Source organism: Chaetura pelagica, unplaced genomic scaffold, assembly GCF_000747805.2.
Source record: "Chaetura pelagica isolate M959 unplaced genomic scaffold, ChaPel_1.0 scaffold356, whole genome shotgun sequence".
In the NCBI taxonomy this organism is placed as follows: Eukaryota; Metazoa; Chordata; class Aves; order Apodiformes; family Apodidae; genus Chaetura; species Chaetura pelagica.
This window is the reverse complement of record NW_009953964.1, coordinates 500707-518190: the sequence shown is the minus strand read 5'-3', so window position 1 is coordinate 518190 and position 17484 is coordinate 500707. Positions and strand designations below refer to the sequence as shown.

General features: G+C 37.2%; 1 protein-coding gene across 1 annotated transcript in view; it reads right to left on the bottom strand.

Moving 5' to 3' along the window:
• SLIT3 (slit homolog 3 (Drosophila)) overlaps positions 1-17011 on the bottom strand; it is a 485523-nt gene extending 468512 nt beyond the window's left edge. The window contains exon 1 of the mRNA XM_010001942.1: positions 16827-17011. Coding sequence (XP_010000244.1) covers positions 16827-17011 — 185 coding nt within the window. The remainder of the gene's footprint in view (positions 1-16826) is intronic.
• Between the last annotated feature and the right edge of the window lie 473 nt (positions 17012-17484).

Here is a 17484-nt window from a genome sequence, read left to right as displayed (position 1 = left end):
GAACCCCTCATGCATTTTAATCACTAAAATAATCCAAAATCTCTGATGTTCAATTACTTCATCATAATAGATAACTTTGCATCTCGGTGACAAGCACAAGTGCTAGATAGGTGAACTTTGGGAAATATTAACCCATTTGTCTTGAACCTAGAAAACACCATATGAAATGAAAATACAAAGATAACATAACCTGCTGTCTAAGGAGAAGGGAATTGAATCTAGAGCACCAGTTCCAGCTTCAAGTGCTCAGATGTTTGTTATATTCATAAAGAATTCAAAAATAGCAGTCGAGAAACTGCATACTGTATTTAAGAAAAATTAAGTGTCATGTACTTCAAAAGACAGCTCTTACCCAAGTCAGACAGCACTAGTATTCTTTCCTGTCCAACAGCTTCATAAGTAGGGTAAGTAAGTATTTCTAGTCACGGAATGTCTAAAATGGAATTTAATTTCTGTTCCTGCTAAGTTTCCAAAGTGGCTACCACACAGCAGCTCCAAGCTACGCACATTTGTGTCACATGTGCATCAAACAATTCAGCATAGAACCCAACACTGTGAAAAGAATGTAGAATCAACAGCCCGTGTTGTCTACAGGAAAGATACCTTTGTCTTCATCTTTTATTCTTGTTTTTTTTTTTTTTATTATTTTTATTTTTATTTTTTTTTTCCAACAAGGAATGCCTCACACAGAACAACAGAATTAAGAAAAATCCCTCTTGTTGACAAAAACCTAATCGGGTCAGTATCCAACACACCATCGAGGATGCACATCAAAACAAACCTCAGGTAGGACACAAGTCATGGAAATTACAACAGTTCATGAAGAGCAGAAAATATTTCCCCACAAATTAAGGATAACTTTTTTGAGAATATAGCACGCATTAAATTCTATGATAAATTTCTAAGTATTTATTTTCAATGATAAATCAGTTTGGCAATAACATTCAAGATGGAGCTAAAATTCAAGTGACTACAATTCAATCTGGGTTCCTAAATCTGAAGAGTTACTGATATTTCGCATTAGCCCAATTCCTCTAAGTATCTCAAGCAGCACACATTCTGGGGAAACGAGGCTTTGATGGTCTTGCCATTACACTTCTAAGAAACTTCATCCATCCAAAACTCCTGCTAGAATGACAGCTGAGTTATGCCTTGAAAATTGTCAAGTTTCATTTGTTCTTCCAACCCCAAGCCCTATGCAAGGTAGCCATGAACACAAGCACAGACCTGAACAGAGGGAACACGCATTTCCGCAGGTACATTAAGCATTCCCTTGGCTACGTAATGCACTCTAGAAGCTTAAAGCCACAAGGAGTATCTGCTTCACTCTTATGGAACCTACCTGCAGGGTTGGAGGCAAAAGGTTGTTCAGTAAAGGCCTCCTCTCTTCACTGGTACTTTTGTTCTTAGTTTGGAAATATATTAACAACCATAGCCAACAAATGGACAAAAACCCACTCTCACGTATGAATGTAAACAGAGTTGCTTTTGGCTACCCTTTGCAGTCTTTACACAATCACTATGTCTTTTGGATTTTTAACCATTTTGCAGGTTTTCTGCTATGACTTAATTTGTCTTTAATGCGTATGGACTGCCACTAGCCTCTGAACCTTAAATGACTGTAACTCCCTACAGAAAGCACTTGGCAAGCCTCTAATGCTTTCATTCCAAGAACTTTAAAGTTACTATGATAAACTACTTAGTTATAACAGTACCCTAAAACCCTCTGGCAGCACAATCTGCATATCTTCAGATTTAACATATTTCCATCTCAACTTTTGCAATGCAGGAAATAGTCCTGGGTGTAGATTTTTATTAAATACACAAAATCAGCTATTTTCCAAATAATTTGGACAAGTATGAACATCACTTAAAAAAAAAATAAAAAAATATTTAAAACTTCGATGTTATGTTCAGCTAAAATAATTTCATATGTTTAAAAAGATGGTACATTCCACTTCTATATCTGACTTCTGAAGCTTTTTTTTCTTCTTAAAACAAGAAGTTGATGACTTTGCCAAGGAGCATGAGAATGGTTTTTGGCTAACATTTTTTGTTTGTTTTTTTGGTTTTGTGGGTTTTTTGCTGACTTCATAGAAGACTGGTACTCTTTAAACATTTCACATCATCCAAAACTAGGAAAAAAGAAAAAATAAATCAAGACCTCCACCTCAGAGAAAATAAGCCTAAGCAATCACCACAGGTGGGGCACTGGCTGACCAGGGCCTTGTTTTGCATTAGTGGATCTTCAAGACCCATTGGGTCACAAAACACCAGCAGTGTTCCCTTGCAGCAGTGAAGACCACCCTTGACCAGAGTGCATTAGCAAGAATGCAGACAGAAAGGTTTCAGAACTTCAAAGAATTGACAATTTATTGTACTCTGGATTTGTGACAGGTCATCTGTAATACTGTATCCAATTTCAGCCTTTCCAGAAGGAACAGCATTGATAAATGGAATAGAGGCAAGGGCTACTAAAACCATCAGAAAACTCTATTACTTGAAAAGTGAAGAGAGGCTGAGACAGCTGCACTTGGTATTCTTAAATAAAATGATAATAGGAGATGTTAATACAGTCTGCAACTACCTAGGAGCAAGGAGAATACAAACCCTCCTCTCTGATCTGCACTAAGATCAAGTCATATGTGAAGAAAGACAATTAGAGACAAAACAAGCCCAGCCACAACCACCAGTTCTTGAAAGGATTCAGAAACTCTGCATAGTTTCAGTAACAAGGACTGCTCAGAGTGCATTAACATGGAAAAAATATAGGGCTGCAGTAATCTTGATATTGCTTGTTATCTATGTTAAACCAGAACAGCAATAAATTTGCAATCCAACATTTAATAATTGTTGTTGTTATTGGATAGCTCCACACATATAACACTGAATAGTTTCAGTCTCCAGAATAATTTAAACAGTAATTAAACAACAACACAACAGCTGGAGTGTATGAATTCTGTGCTGCAGTCCATCATGGTTTTGTAACACCTACACAACAGAGCATTGGAATAAAAAAATATTAGATGGCTCCTTCTGGTTACAGAGGGGTTTCAGGTATGACCCAGACTGCTTTCCTTCTGTCTGAACAATGAGAACTGATTTTAAAAGATGAAGTGCCCTAATTTTGTGAGTCAACTATCCATTCTTAAGCCAAACATAGTAGAGCTTGGTTAATAATTCACATTCAGTGCCCAAATAACCTGGTACCACTTACAGGTAACACACTGCCTTCATCCCTATAAAAGGAAAATAAAGCTACTTGATAAACTGTAAGTGTTAAAAAACACCAAGAAAAAAAACAACACTATTTGCAACTTATGCAGCAGCTGAAATCTCCATTTAGCAGATTGCTGCTGAAAATTATACATGAGACTTGCAAAAAGCAGCACACTGGGCTGAGTAATTCAAATACTTTGTTTCTTCCAAGGAAACACACATTTGTCCTAGCTTTCAGGAACTCCTGACTAATTATTACAATTTGCAGATATTATATTTAAAGGAAATGTTACACTGGCACAGCCATGTTCTAACAGTACATTTTACACTCGCATGCCCTTCACCTTTGTAGTTACTCTTGATGTGCTCCAGATCCCACCAAATAGTGTCATCTGTGCCCCTATGAAGGATAGAAAGCTTGCAGGAAGTATAAAACAGGTTGAGAGGTTGTACTGGCACTTTAGGTTGAACAAATGAAAAGCTTAAGAAACAAGCAGAAAACAGTAATGTTTTTAATACAGATAAAGAAATACACAACCTTGGGAATAACTAACATGATGGGATGGCTCCTGTAGTTGTATGTTTGGCCATGGTTGATATAAAGGCTCCGCAGCAGAAATGGGGAAGGAGGATAAAGAAGAGGCTGCGATCCAATGTCTGGAGCTCCTCTATGGACTGAGCAATGGTCCCATTAAGTATACAGGTCTGGACCAGAGAAGAAATGAAGGTCACGTGGTAGAACTTGGTAATATACCATTGGAAGCAACTTCTGGGCACAAAGAGGACTGAAAAGACCCAAGAGATTTACCAAAGTTAAATCATGCTTGACCAAGCTTACTGCCTTCTCTGCTGAAACATCAGTGGATTAAGGGAGAACTTTCTCACTATGTAGGGAATACTGTAACCAGTTTCAGGGCCACTCGGTCCAAGAAAGATGCTAATCAGCTTGAGCGAGCCCAGTAAAATGCCACTGAAATTATGAAGGAACTTGACTGTGTAAGATGAACCTGAGGAGGCCTAACTTGTCTAGCCTGGAGACAGGCAGGCTTTGGGGGACTCAAGAGCAGTCCTAAAGACCTAAAGAAAAGAAGAGGAGGTACTTAGAAAATGGACCAAGGCTCTTTACTGAGGTACACAGCGTAAGAGATACAATTATCATACATTTAAATATAGGAGATTCTAGTTGTTTATAGAGAAACCTCTGTTACCATCAGGCCAGTCAAGCTGTGGAACAGGTTGCACAAAAGTGCTGTGGTTTTCAAGACTCAACTGGACAAAACCCTATGTAACCTAATCTGAATTCAATGTTGATCCTGCTTTGAGCAGAAGCTGAACTAAGAAACATCCTGAAGTCCCTCCCAGCTTCAAAGACACTATGATTCTATATTTTCTACAACGACAAAAAAAGGGAGTAAAATATTTGTTCATTGGTTTTTGTTTTTCTTAGGGGGAGGGTCAGCAGTAGAAGGCTTTACATTAGAAGCACAAAGAGAACTATATAAATACTTGAAAATGCAGTGGCTGCAGAAGCAGGTTTTAATATGAAAAAATCAGCCTGTGCTAATTATAAAGAGAAAGAAGTACAGTACTGTATCATATGAGCTCAAGGATCACTTTCATTTATATAAAAACCCAAGCCCCAAGGTTAACAGCTACATATCTGAAAACTTATCTTTCTTATTTCTTCTCAGTTCTTGATATTATTTAATAATTCCTACTTAATTCTTATAATTGTATCTCATCTTTCACATCCAACATGCCCCAGCTGGCTGTGCAGACAGTAGGTGGTTACATCAGTCCAGTGTTATTCTATTGAACACCAAGCAGTTAAATAGGCAGAAACCTATGTTAAATATTCTTTGAGCCATATTTTCACTCAATTACCAAATGGATAATCTTATCAGGATGAGTAGATCTGTGCCTACACTTAAATTCTTTGTCCCTCTTGGACTTCAAATGTTTCCCAAATTAATTGGCATTTGCCAACTCAAATAAGAACATCTTTTAAATCAATGAGAAATACAACCTCTGATAACAGAACTTCAGAAAAATATTCTAAGAATCATACTTCCCAATATTGTAATAATTACTCCAGTGTGTTTCATGCTAATTTGATGTTAATTAAGGACTTCTGGAAGATAATGCAATACAGTGAGAAACAAGGATTGACAAAAATTACTATTTTTTATGACATTGGTTTTTGCTCTGACACTTCTACACACTTGTCTTTTTTTTTTACCAGTTGTTTGGTTTAACTCTATACACTGTCACAACAAGCTCATTTGGGGAAAAAAACCACTGCATCTAAACTTCAGCAAAACTCACATTATTCCACAGAAATAATATCTCATGTTTGGATTTAAGTCTGTATTTTATTTTGCTATATGATATATGACCAAATATAACCCAGTGAAGAAACTGCTATTTGTTTAGGTTCTCTTCACTGATACATTCTGATGCTTAAGACTTGAAATACTCACACCTACTTCTGGCTGCTGTAATTCTTGATGACTTGTGAAAAAGTTCTACCAACAAATTATTTTAGTGAAGCCTGACATGAAAAGCAAGTCTTGATTTCATCTCCTTACTCACTTTCAAACATGCACAGACTAGAAGCTCTTCCCAGGAGATCTTTTCCTGGAAAGGCAAAGGTCTTTTCTCTTGTTTGGGCTTTTTTTTTTTTTTTTTTCTCCTCCTTTTTTCTTTCTGTTGCTCAGGGCTTTTTTTTTTTTTTTTTTTTAAATTTAACAAGCACCCTGTGTCACCAACACTACTCCTTTCAAAAAGTACCACACTGAGTGTACAAGTCTACTGCAGTCACTAGGGAGGAAGAGAAAAGATCTAGGACAGTTTCTCTAAACAAGACTTAGCACACACATTCAGTATTTCAAGTTTTTTTTTTTTTTTTTTTTTTTTTAAATTTAACAAGCACCCTGTGTCACCAACACTACTCCTTTCAAAAAGTACCACACTGAGTGTACAAGTCTACTGCAGTCACTAGGGAGGAAGAGAAAAGATCTAGGACAGTTTCTCTAAACAAGACTTAGCACACACATTCAGTATTTCAAGTTACTGAAAGTACTCATTCTTATAAAACCATTTTGCACTAAGCCTAATAAGCTACACAAAAATAACCTTGAAAAATAGAATCATAGAATCATTAAGGTTGGATGGGACCTTAAAGATCATCTGGCTCCATCCTCCCTGCCATGAGCAAGGAACCCGACCACTACCTCTTCTATAAAATGAAGTTAACAAAAACTGGGAAGGATTCATTTTCCACTTAAAAAAAACTTCATAAGCAATTAGAGAACTTCCTAGGCAAAAAAAAAACAACAAAACACACAAAAAAAAAAACCCCAACTAACCGAAACAAAAAACAACCTCTCAAAGCAACATAGAACACTTGATTGTTCCGTATTTTTGCTGCCTTTTCATATGTTATCTATTAAAACTTACAACTCCAAAGAGTGATTGGGCTGTTTCTTATACTTTCACATTCTTATCTAAGAAACAACCAGATGTGTTTTCATCTTGCTCTGCAGAGCCAGCCTTGGCCTTAGGGCTTCATTTCACAATACCTATTTCCATTTCTGGAAAACAAGTTTTCTTAGCTCAAGAATTTCAATGATTTGTTCCACTACTTTATTCTTGTCTCCTGCTTACTTCCCTACTGCATTTAATTAGGTATTTCAGAAACAGAATTGCTTCCCTGTACTATTTCCTCATAATTAGTTCTCTTATTTGCTCCTCAGGTATACTCTTAAAACAGTATCTCTAACCAGCTCTACCACTTCAAGAGGATGAGAAAGCAGGCTTCTCCTCATCCTTCTACAACTGGGTCTACTCAGAGAAGCTTTTGACCCAGAAGTTCCCACCCCACTAAGTGATGCTGTAACCATTACTTCCTTCACCAAGCAAAGATGTTTCATCCAGGTTTTTCCAAAATCATCATTTCAAAAAAAAATGTACTTAATATAATGCCTCCCAGACTAAAGAAAACCATCACATAGATGAAAGATAATTTTGGGGAAAATTCATAAGTTCAGCTCCCACTGAAGTCCAAAGCATGCTTTATGACTAACAGGGAGGCACAAGACATTTGAACTGCTTTAAGGATGCAGATTCATCTTGCTTAAATTCCCCACTCGTATTTCAAGACTACAACTGTTTTAATTAAACAGTGTCTCCATATCTGTGGGCAACCAGTACACACATATACAGCAGTTAATTTTCATGGGCTTGATATCATGTGACCACATTTATTGTATGAGCTTTGTATGCTTTGTTATATCCTGAAACAGAATGCCAAACCTTTGGCAGACAAGGATTCTGGCTTTTTGTTATTTGTTTATTGTAAAGGAAAACAAATATTAAAGTAAAGCTAAGTTACATTCTTCCATAGGGCTCTGGGTAAAAATTAATAATTTATTTGGTTGCCCTTCTTTAGATGATGCTTTTGCACTTTCCCAAGGAAGACATTGACAAAATTATCAGGAAATGTCTTCCATTTCAGGATGAATTTTTTGAATGTCTAAAGAAAGACTGAAGTTAGAAATTGGAATCTTTTACTTTGTAGGAAACAATACAGTAGGCCAGTCTGGCTGAACAAAAACATTTAGTTTTACTATGACCTGAGAAAGCACAAAAGGCTCAGAACTACCAGTGGCTTCTGAAACTGCCAAGTTTATTTGTTACAGTCCCGTAACAACATAGGCCAGTAATGCCTTACAATCTACTAACACATTTATTGTGTAAAAGTTGACTAACATATTCCTTACAACTAGAAAACAGGAAAAAGACCAAGTTAAAGAAAAAGATTAGGAAATAGCCCCCTAGCTATTAGTGTGCATAGGAATGCACCTATGCCTCTGCTTTCAGCATATTATTCCCATAATAGCTAAATTATTATCTCTTGAAACATTTCATGAGAACAGTCATTCACATCCTCATCCCTGCTATCCCCCCAAGTCCAGCAGTCAACCTTGGCAGAAACTAGCTCTTGAAAAGAAGAATTTGGAGCCAGACATTAAAAACTACATTTTATAGTGCTGTGACTTGGGAGATCAGAACCTCAGAATGACCAAAATTAAATTCATTACTATTTCTGTTATCATGCCTATGCGTATCCTTAAAATAGCTCAAGTTTAATTCATGTTAAGGATTGCACACAAAAAAAAGTCATCCCAAAGGCCTTCCAGCAACAACAAGGATGAACATGCAGAGGAAACAGTACTGATCAGCAGGCACCATCCTCAACTCTAATGTAGCCAAATGTGCATGTTTTTAACTGATACCATTAATATTACAGAGCATTTAAATTCTTGCAAAGCAACCTTTCTTCCTTTTAAATCAGATTACTTCTTCCCATACAAGAGAATTAAAATGGAAGAAAAAAAAACAAACCAGAGACCAAGTTCATCCCTGTCCCACTGCGCCTTTTACCAGCATGGTCAAAGGTCTGTTAAAATGGGTGACTGATCTCCAAGTTTCTACAATTGAATTCCTAAATACAGCGTCACTACCAAAAGCCTTCCACCTCAAACAGGAACCAGAGCTCCACAGAACAGCCAGAGAGGTATCAACATTAAGACTCTCTCCCAAAATTCTCAGTGCTGTTTGGACTATAAATACACTTAATAGTTTTTTGAGGGTCCTCGTAAGTAACCTGACACTGATTCCGAAAGGTTGATTGTTCACTGAAGTAGGACGACAGTGATGTTAACCTCTCTGCAGGAAACACAGAGGGCTCTCCTAATGAGTCCATTTGGTATAAGAAGAATAATTTCTGCAACAGCATTACAAGTTTTCAGGAAATCATAGTTAAGTGAGGTGGTGAGCAACACGAATTCTGAAATCAAATAAGAATTAAATTTCAGATAGGTTTTGCAGATCATTTGATGGAAAGTCAAGACAAGACTAGCTTAAAAACAGTTTTCTTCCTCATTTTAACTGATGTTTATTGAAAAAGTCCCTCCATCAGTGACAGAAAATGAAAGAATAAAAGCAATTAAAATTATTTCCATCCAGTGGAAAAAAAAAAAAAAAAAAGTCTCAGAAAAAAGCAGCAACTCAGATAGAAAGGTAAAAATCAAATTAAAAGCTCCAGGAATCTATCAATCATCAGATTTAAAACATACACTGCAGCCATCAAACAGATGGTGTAAAACCGAAATAACAGACAAATTTGTTCTGACAGAGACAACTGACAGACCAGACTCAGTTGGGGTAAAAGAAAAAAGCTGAAAACAACTAGCAGAGAAGAATCAGCTCTTAAACTCTTTTCTACAGAAGTGGCCCTCAACTTACTTGCAATTTACTCTCAGTACAAGACCACAGACCTGTTCTCTTCATGTAAATGAGCAGGTAAGTCTTTCACACATTTAGTACCATTAGAAAAGCCTACCAGTTACTTACAAGGCCAAAGGGAAGAACAAGCTCCTGACACTCCTGTCAGCCTTCAAGATCTTAAATGATGCATGTGACTGGACAACACTGAAAACAGGTTTGAAAGTAGGCAGAGCATAATGGGTTACTCTGGAGAAAAGACTTTGAAAACACTCAAAACAGAATAGCTTGGGCAATGCTGTAACCAGAAAAACAAGAGAACTCAGCCCTTTCTTATCCTGAAAATAACTTTAAAAAAACCAAAGCACCAAACTGATAATAGCCTTATACTGGCAAGTAAAACCTGTTCATGAACATAAACAGGATGAGAGTGACAAAAGCAGCCCCAAGACAAGTCTATATAATACTATAATAATGCATTTGACTCAACCAGAACAGAAACTCCCTCTCACCCAAGGTGCAGAAAGGAGGCAAATTCTACCAGTTTACATCAAGACTTTGCAAGAGGATGGGACACAAAATTTACCTCTATAATGACAGTATTTTCTGAACACCACTGCTCACCTATGCATTTTATAATAAGAATGTACAGATAGACAATGACCTAAAGAAATCTTTAGCATGCTTCTAGTCATTCTGCATGACATGTACTTGAAGAGGACCAACAACACTGCTCTGTCTTGCAGGAGTGAAAACTAAGCCCCTTTAGAGAGCTGTGGATCTGCAAGACAAAGGATTTGCACATTTATGCCTAGACCTGCCATCATCGAGCCTCTCCAGAAAGGTGGCTTTCATTAAAACTAAGGGCATGATCTGCTAGCACTGGAGAAGTATACTTGTGCACAGTCACACTTGCTCTCCCGCCATAGAAGATCTCCACCTTGAACAAGGTCTCAATACTAAGCCACACGTCAGTATTCATTCTTTACCCAATCCAGTATCTATCTGTAGTTGCAGAAAGCTAACAGGCAAAAGAAGTAAGAGTTCATGTGTTCCTTCAGAACACTGTGCAACCTCGTTCTGAGATTAACACAAGTGAGATAATTCAGTACATGTAGTATTACAAACAATGATGCTTACATCAAGAATCAAGTCCAGCAGCAGACCTGAACTTCATATATCACACCTGAGTGTTTCAGGTTGACTTGGAAAGGAAGAACCACCCATCTAATCACAAAGAGTTTGCTACAGTGTATGAATTACTTGAGGGGGAGATGACTGACTTCTCAAATAGATACTTTTCTAGTTCACAAATTGAATTATTTCGTTAGCATAAAACACTACTTGTGTGGTCAACTGCAGTCCTCAGCCAAGGTCAGAGAGCTCAATTCAAGTCTAGTCTTATGAAATATATCTGAACATTACACCACCTTTGGCAAATGTAATAGGTTAAAAACAAAGAACAAAGTTATACAGTTGCTCCTGAAACATTTCAACTCTGAACTTGAAGCAAAAAAGTTTTTGTTAATTTCAAGTGTAAGCAAACCAAGTATTAACCACTGCCTTTTATTCCCCATCTTTACTCAGGAATAATTCCATGTTTGAATCAAGGTAAAAGGGATACCACTAGACCTCTACCAGAAAAAAAGCTATTAATTGTAAGAGATCAGCTTCAGCAACAGGCAGCTAAGGGAAATGAAGCACTAGGGGCACCACATTAACGATATCAAGAGTTTTATAAAAATTGTTTCAAGTCATCTAACTCCTGGGAGGGCTCACATCCCAATTTAAGTGTTCTGAACACTGTTTCCAGTAAAAAAAAAAAAAAAAAAAAAAAAAAAAAAAGAAAAAAGCTAAAATCTTAATATACAATGGCTGAAACTTACTCACTGAATGTCCTTTTTACAGCCAAGTTCTTATCCCCAAGCCTCCTATAATATTTCTGTAGGAAAATAATTTTCTTTCTGCTCTGTGAAATCTCAGGAATAGCTTAGATACAACGGAAATGCAGATATTAGTGTCCGTGCAGGAGATGCTATTTCAACTTCAAACGTAACTGGAAATGCTTGAACTAAAAAAATGTTCAGCAGTGACATTCAACAGTATTATTAATAGAACTCACTATAAAGGTGAAATTATTTCATAGCAATCAATTTACAATTTACAATGTACAAAGTTTTTTTATACCAGCTACTGTAAAAATAAAATTACTTGTTCTTGGCCTCACAAACCACTCGTGCAAGTAAGCTGTACCAACTCTGGTACACACTTTCCGAAATTCCAGGGAAAAAAACAAAACACAACTATCATCTCTATTTTAGGACTTCCTAAAAGACAACAACTGCTCTCTAGATGGGTAGAGGGGTAACTCTTCTTTCACCAAATTGGTCAGCAGTGGCCAGCTGCAAAAGTTAAAACACAGAAAAAAGTGAATAGTCTCAGAGTAACTTATAAAAAATTTCTGAACTAGGTAGTCTGGTTCCTTTTATCTCAGAATCTTATCCACATCTGTGAAATAAATACTGACAACATGACAAGGGCCACTATTTGCTTCTGTAGCTACCAAATTACAAGCTAATTTTATCTTCCATGTTACCAGCACTCCATAACAAAGTAGCAAATGTAATGGCTCCAAACTCTGACCGTATGCAACTATGCGTCAGTGTCCTGCCCAGCACAAACAATCAGCATTATGCTAGTAAAGGGAAGGATCAAAATTAAGCAACTCAAGTTTTCCCAGGATCAGGCCCTCTGAGGGGAAGCTCTTTGAAGCCAAAGCTGTGTAGGTCTACATGTGTCTACTGACAACATGATCTAGGAAGGAAAATAAAAAGGCTCCATGCAAGGTTTTGAAGACTACTACTAAACAAACAAATGAGTGGCAATCCCTAGCAGGAAGAATTCTAGAAAAACAATGTCCATGTAAGAGTCAGTATAATTACATTTGCATGTGTTTAACATTGCATCCTGCAGTAATATGGAAGCATTCAACACAGGAGCTTAGATTTAATTTGAAGACTAAACTGAGGAAGTTGAAGACTTATTACAAATCAGTGCAACTTCAGCAGCTACATGCACCTAGGCCAAAAACACCATAATAATATATTTGTATAACAGAAACCCCAGACCACATGAAAACTCTAGAGTAAGCAGATGACTAAGCTGCTAAATTGCACCTAAATGTGGACACACTCAATTTAGCTCCTCAAAGCACAGAACAGATTAGTCTTGCAAGCTTTATCAATTTGGCAAGGTAAAGAATCCTTCAAAGGAAAAGACAAAACAAAACAGTCATTAACACAGGAAAGCTATCAATTAAACAAGATTCTAAGCCACTAAGTATAAATTAATCAGAAACTCAAACATGGCTAATTATCCAAAGAAATGTTCATATACCTCTAATGGGCTGTAAATAGACAGGAAGAGAACTAGACATGAATAAAAGGAAAAACACAAAGGCTCATGCTTCATATTCAAACAGAAAGCAGATATTGACCCAGAAGACTTCTGAGCACTTCCTCCATATCACTTTTTTCCTCTCAGAGTTGAAGAATACAGCTGTCAAACACAGGGCTTTGATCTGGTCACTGTTTTTACACATCATATCAAACTGGACTTGACTATCACCATTATTAACTGCTATAAAAAGCCACACACAGCATATTTGTACATAGATATAAAACATTTCCACTGAAGAACAGGGCAGAGAATCAAGTCTAAGAACTGAAGCACTGCTAAGCAAACTCTAAGTAAAGGAACTGGATGAAGCAGTACTAAACTTGTCAGAAAGATAAACTAGCCATAAGTTAACTAATTATTAGTTTTCTCCACAACACAAAAAACCTATGAAGTTGTTAGTGGATTTGGGTTTTTTTGGTGTTTTGTTTTGTTTTGTTTTTTAATAGGAGGCTAACTTAACAAATGTGAAATGGATCACTAAAAAACAACAAGCCACAAGGTCAGCTGACATCATCCTGCTCATGTACAAGGATGTACATGTGGCATCACACCTTGCAATTTGGGAAAAAGTCTTTGACCTAATCTCATGTCTCTCTCCTCCTGTATGACATGAGGGTTATTCCAGGGGTTCTCTAAAACAAAGGTAAATGGAAGTTACTACCTTGCAAGTGACAAATATTGGTTTCACAACTAATTCTCTTCAGACAGGGTTATTTCTTACTGCAATAGTATACAACATTCACCTCTTTTTAGCTCTTCACAAAACCTGAGCAAAACCTTCAATCTATACCACACAATTAGAAGACTATCATAGAATGTAATAACAAGGTAAACCTAACACAAAACTAATAGTGCTTGCTATACTTGTAAAGCTACTATTAGACAAGAGTCTGAAAAAAAAAAGTTTGTGGTCATGGGTTAATCTGGGGATTCTCCACAAGACAAAAATCACAGGTACAACTCTCTCTAAAATATACATATATATATATCTCTTCAAAGTCTCAAAACAAAAAAGATAAATGTAAGAAAAAAAATAATGAAGAATCAGTAACCAAAGTTCAGGTGATGCCCTTTTTTTGGGTATCAAGATATGACCACTACTTCATTAAATGAAATTTCTCAATAGGACAGTTTTTTTCCTCCTGAAGAGATTTCCCATTGTTTCCTTAATCTTATATTTTCATGTTTTCTTGGCTTTCATATTAACACAAATTTAAGTAATATTTAACTTCACTCCACTAGCCCAAATATTCTGTAATTTTTGTACAAACGTAAGACTAAAAGCTTAACGGCAAAATATTTGTGCCATTAGATCTCTTATTAAAGCACAGTTTCAAAATTGAACACGTGTATGAAATTTTTAGAAATGTTTAGAATGTAGAAAGAAGACCTTGCCATAGCATACAAGTATGAGTCACTCGGTGTGCAGCCATCAAGAAACTTGTTAAAATTATTTTCCCAACATATTTATCTGAAGTTAAAAATCTCTTATTTCAGATGTAATAAATTTGGTTTTATTTACAACCTAAGCCAGTTAAAGACTACACATCAACCCAGTGCTATGTCATAAATAGTTACAGGTTGCCATGAACCACAGAGAAAAATGAGATACTCCAATATACCTTGTGGCTGACTGATGTTTCACCTACAAGCAGAATTTAGACTCATGGGAATATAATTATGTCTTCTTCTCTCTACTGTTTACATTTGAAAATGCAACTTAGTGCAATCAGTAGAAATCTAAATTTGGAAGAATTTATACAAGTAATTGATATACACTGACAGCACCACTATAAAAACAGTCAAAGGCTCAAGATGGACTAACAATAAAAAGTAAGGACAGTATTTAAAAATGTGGATACAGTGTTATTACCCAATCCTCCCTAGGCTTTCTCCACAAAGTTTCAGCCACTGAATGTTCCAATAATACACTATTTAAAAACAAAACAAAACAAACATCCAACACAGCTCCATTTCCTATTTATGAGAAGTATATCCCTAAGGTTGAATATTCAAACTAAATACTGCGGAACAGCTATTATTTTCTTCATGCAGCCATTTATCTAAAATTTTTATCTGTAAATAACACCAAATTTATCAGCACCAAGAGCACAGTGATTACACTCTCATTCTTCATAACATGATTAAGAATCTTACTCTTTGGGCTTGGTTTCTTATAGAAAGCAAGGGAAGTTAACTTCACTATTAAATACATTTTTACAAATTCAACCCAAAATTAATTAATTCACCCTAAAACTTCAGGAATAACAAATAACCATATTTAAATTCTTAGCAGGTAGCCAACTAACCTTCATTTGTGAATAATTTTAACCTGAAATTTACAAGTGTAATTCTAGCCTTTCACCCTTAAACCATGCAAACACACCTCAACAATGACACATACAAAACATTTGTGTAATCACACACACTTACTCTGACCAGCTTGGTATGCTACTTCAGTAGTGGTTTGTTGTGGACTTCGTTGTTTTGGGGCTGGGGTTTTCTTGTGTCTGACCTGTTTGGCTGCTACCCAGCAATTTTTGAGAATACAGTCTCAAACACAGAAGTTAAGTTTTCTGTGACACTGACATCTGAAAACTATTCAGAAAGCTAGAGTTGAAAGGAAGACTGATGAGGTAAGAAAACATTTAAATGGTAGTCTAGTAAGAAATCTCTAACTTGGTATCATTTAAGAGCTCTCAGCACCATTAAATGCATTTAGAAGCATTCAACAATGCTATAAAATTTAATACTGGGACAGAACTTAACCTTTAAAAGGACTCTGTTTTCTTAGTAACCTCATCTGGCTTTCTTTCTTGGAGGAAAAATAGCTTGGGAGTTTGAGATTTCCACAACTCTACGACCCATAAGGAAATAAAATAGGAACTCAGGCCATAGAAGCTGCAACATTCACTTACAAGTTCAAAAACGTTTTAAGACATCAGCTAATCAACATAAGGCACAACAAACTGCACTTTCCTGAGGTCAGCTGTACAGCCCAGCGCAGAACCACGCTGAAACTCTGTTTAACATTCCAGTCTGGACATCTTCCTACCTAGCAGCGGGCACTCTAAGATGTGCCATGTGCTCTGCATTAAGCAACGTCAGAGATGCCGCCCTCTGCACCCAGTGCCAGAGCTGTTATCAGAGAACTCAAGTTGGCTTTCAGCTTTCTCCTTTGAAACTTAGGGAAGTGAAGAGAGCCAACTAAACAATTCATAGGAGCTTATGTTACAGAGGATTTACTATGAATATACATTCATTATTAGGAGGCTTGAAGCACACTACAATATTACACTGCTATCAAACTCTTAAGTAAATTAAAAATAACCAGCTTTCCCATAACAGTTTAAGACAAATCTGAGGCTGCTTTAATGTGATTTCTTATCCATTTGAAATAGTTTATGGCCACAGTTGATTTTTCCATGGTGATGAAGTCACCAGACTGAGAAAACAAGGAGAAACTGCTACAAGCCACCAGGTGAAAACTTCTAGGTTTCTGATTGCATATTGGATTGGTGTTTGCATTGACAAAGATTATTACTGGAAGCACTCCAGGTAAAACTCTAAATTCCAATACAAGCAGGGCACTGCAAAACCCAATCAGATGCTAACTGAAACTGATTTAAAAAAAAAACAAAAAAACTCTGAAATGGACTGTGTTTTTTAAAAAGCAAGAACAGCAGCAGAACTGCTCTAACTTCTGAAAAGCTCCTCCCCTTCCCTCCTGAAAACATTAATCCGTGTTTGATTACTGAAACTGCTGTTAGTATGTACTCTGCACTGATAGACAGGTGCTGAGAAACTCATTCCAGGTGCTTCTACAAGTACTTCAAGAGCCCTTAACGGTTTTTACTTACAGTCTCTCTGCATTCCTGGGAATATCCCTCGGTACAGTTTTGAGTCCTAGTCCATGACAATCCACGTTGGAAGCAATACATGTACATTTATGCGGACATCCTCCAACAGGCATCCAACTCGCAGAGCTCCAAAAGCTCAAGATGATCCCAAGGCACAAAAACGCACTCCTTCCACCAGACAACATGGTTTCTTGATCACTTCAGTGGGTATAAAAGTGTGCGCAAGCAGCCGTCCCTTAAAGATGAAATGCCTCTAAGAAGAAAGGGAAAAGAAAACAAGAGGCTCTTAGTACAGCCCAAGGGAACCCACCACTGCCATCATCGCCGGAGCACCAGCAAACCTTCAAAGACGCCTGAAAAGGTTATGTTAGGTGGAGGAAGGTGGGGAATTGCCTTTCGGGCTCAGGTTTCTGTTATCTACAAGCAGTACCAGAAGGCAGATAGTTTAACAGAGCTTGAGCCAGTCGCGTCCTCAGATGAAAGAGAAACCGGGAGAGGAGATAAACACACACAAAACATCCATCAGAAGCGGCGGCAACCTCCAAAGCAACCTCCTCCGCTCCGCATCGCCCCACCTGGGCCGGGCAGGTAACCCGCGGAGGCGATGGCTGGCAAGTCAAATCGGCCCCGCTGCGAGCTCCTCAGGCGCTGCCTCCCG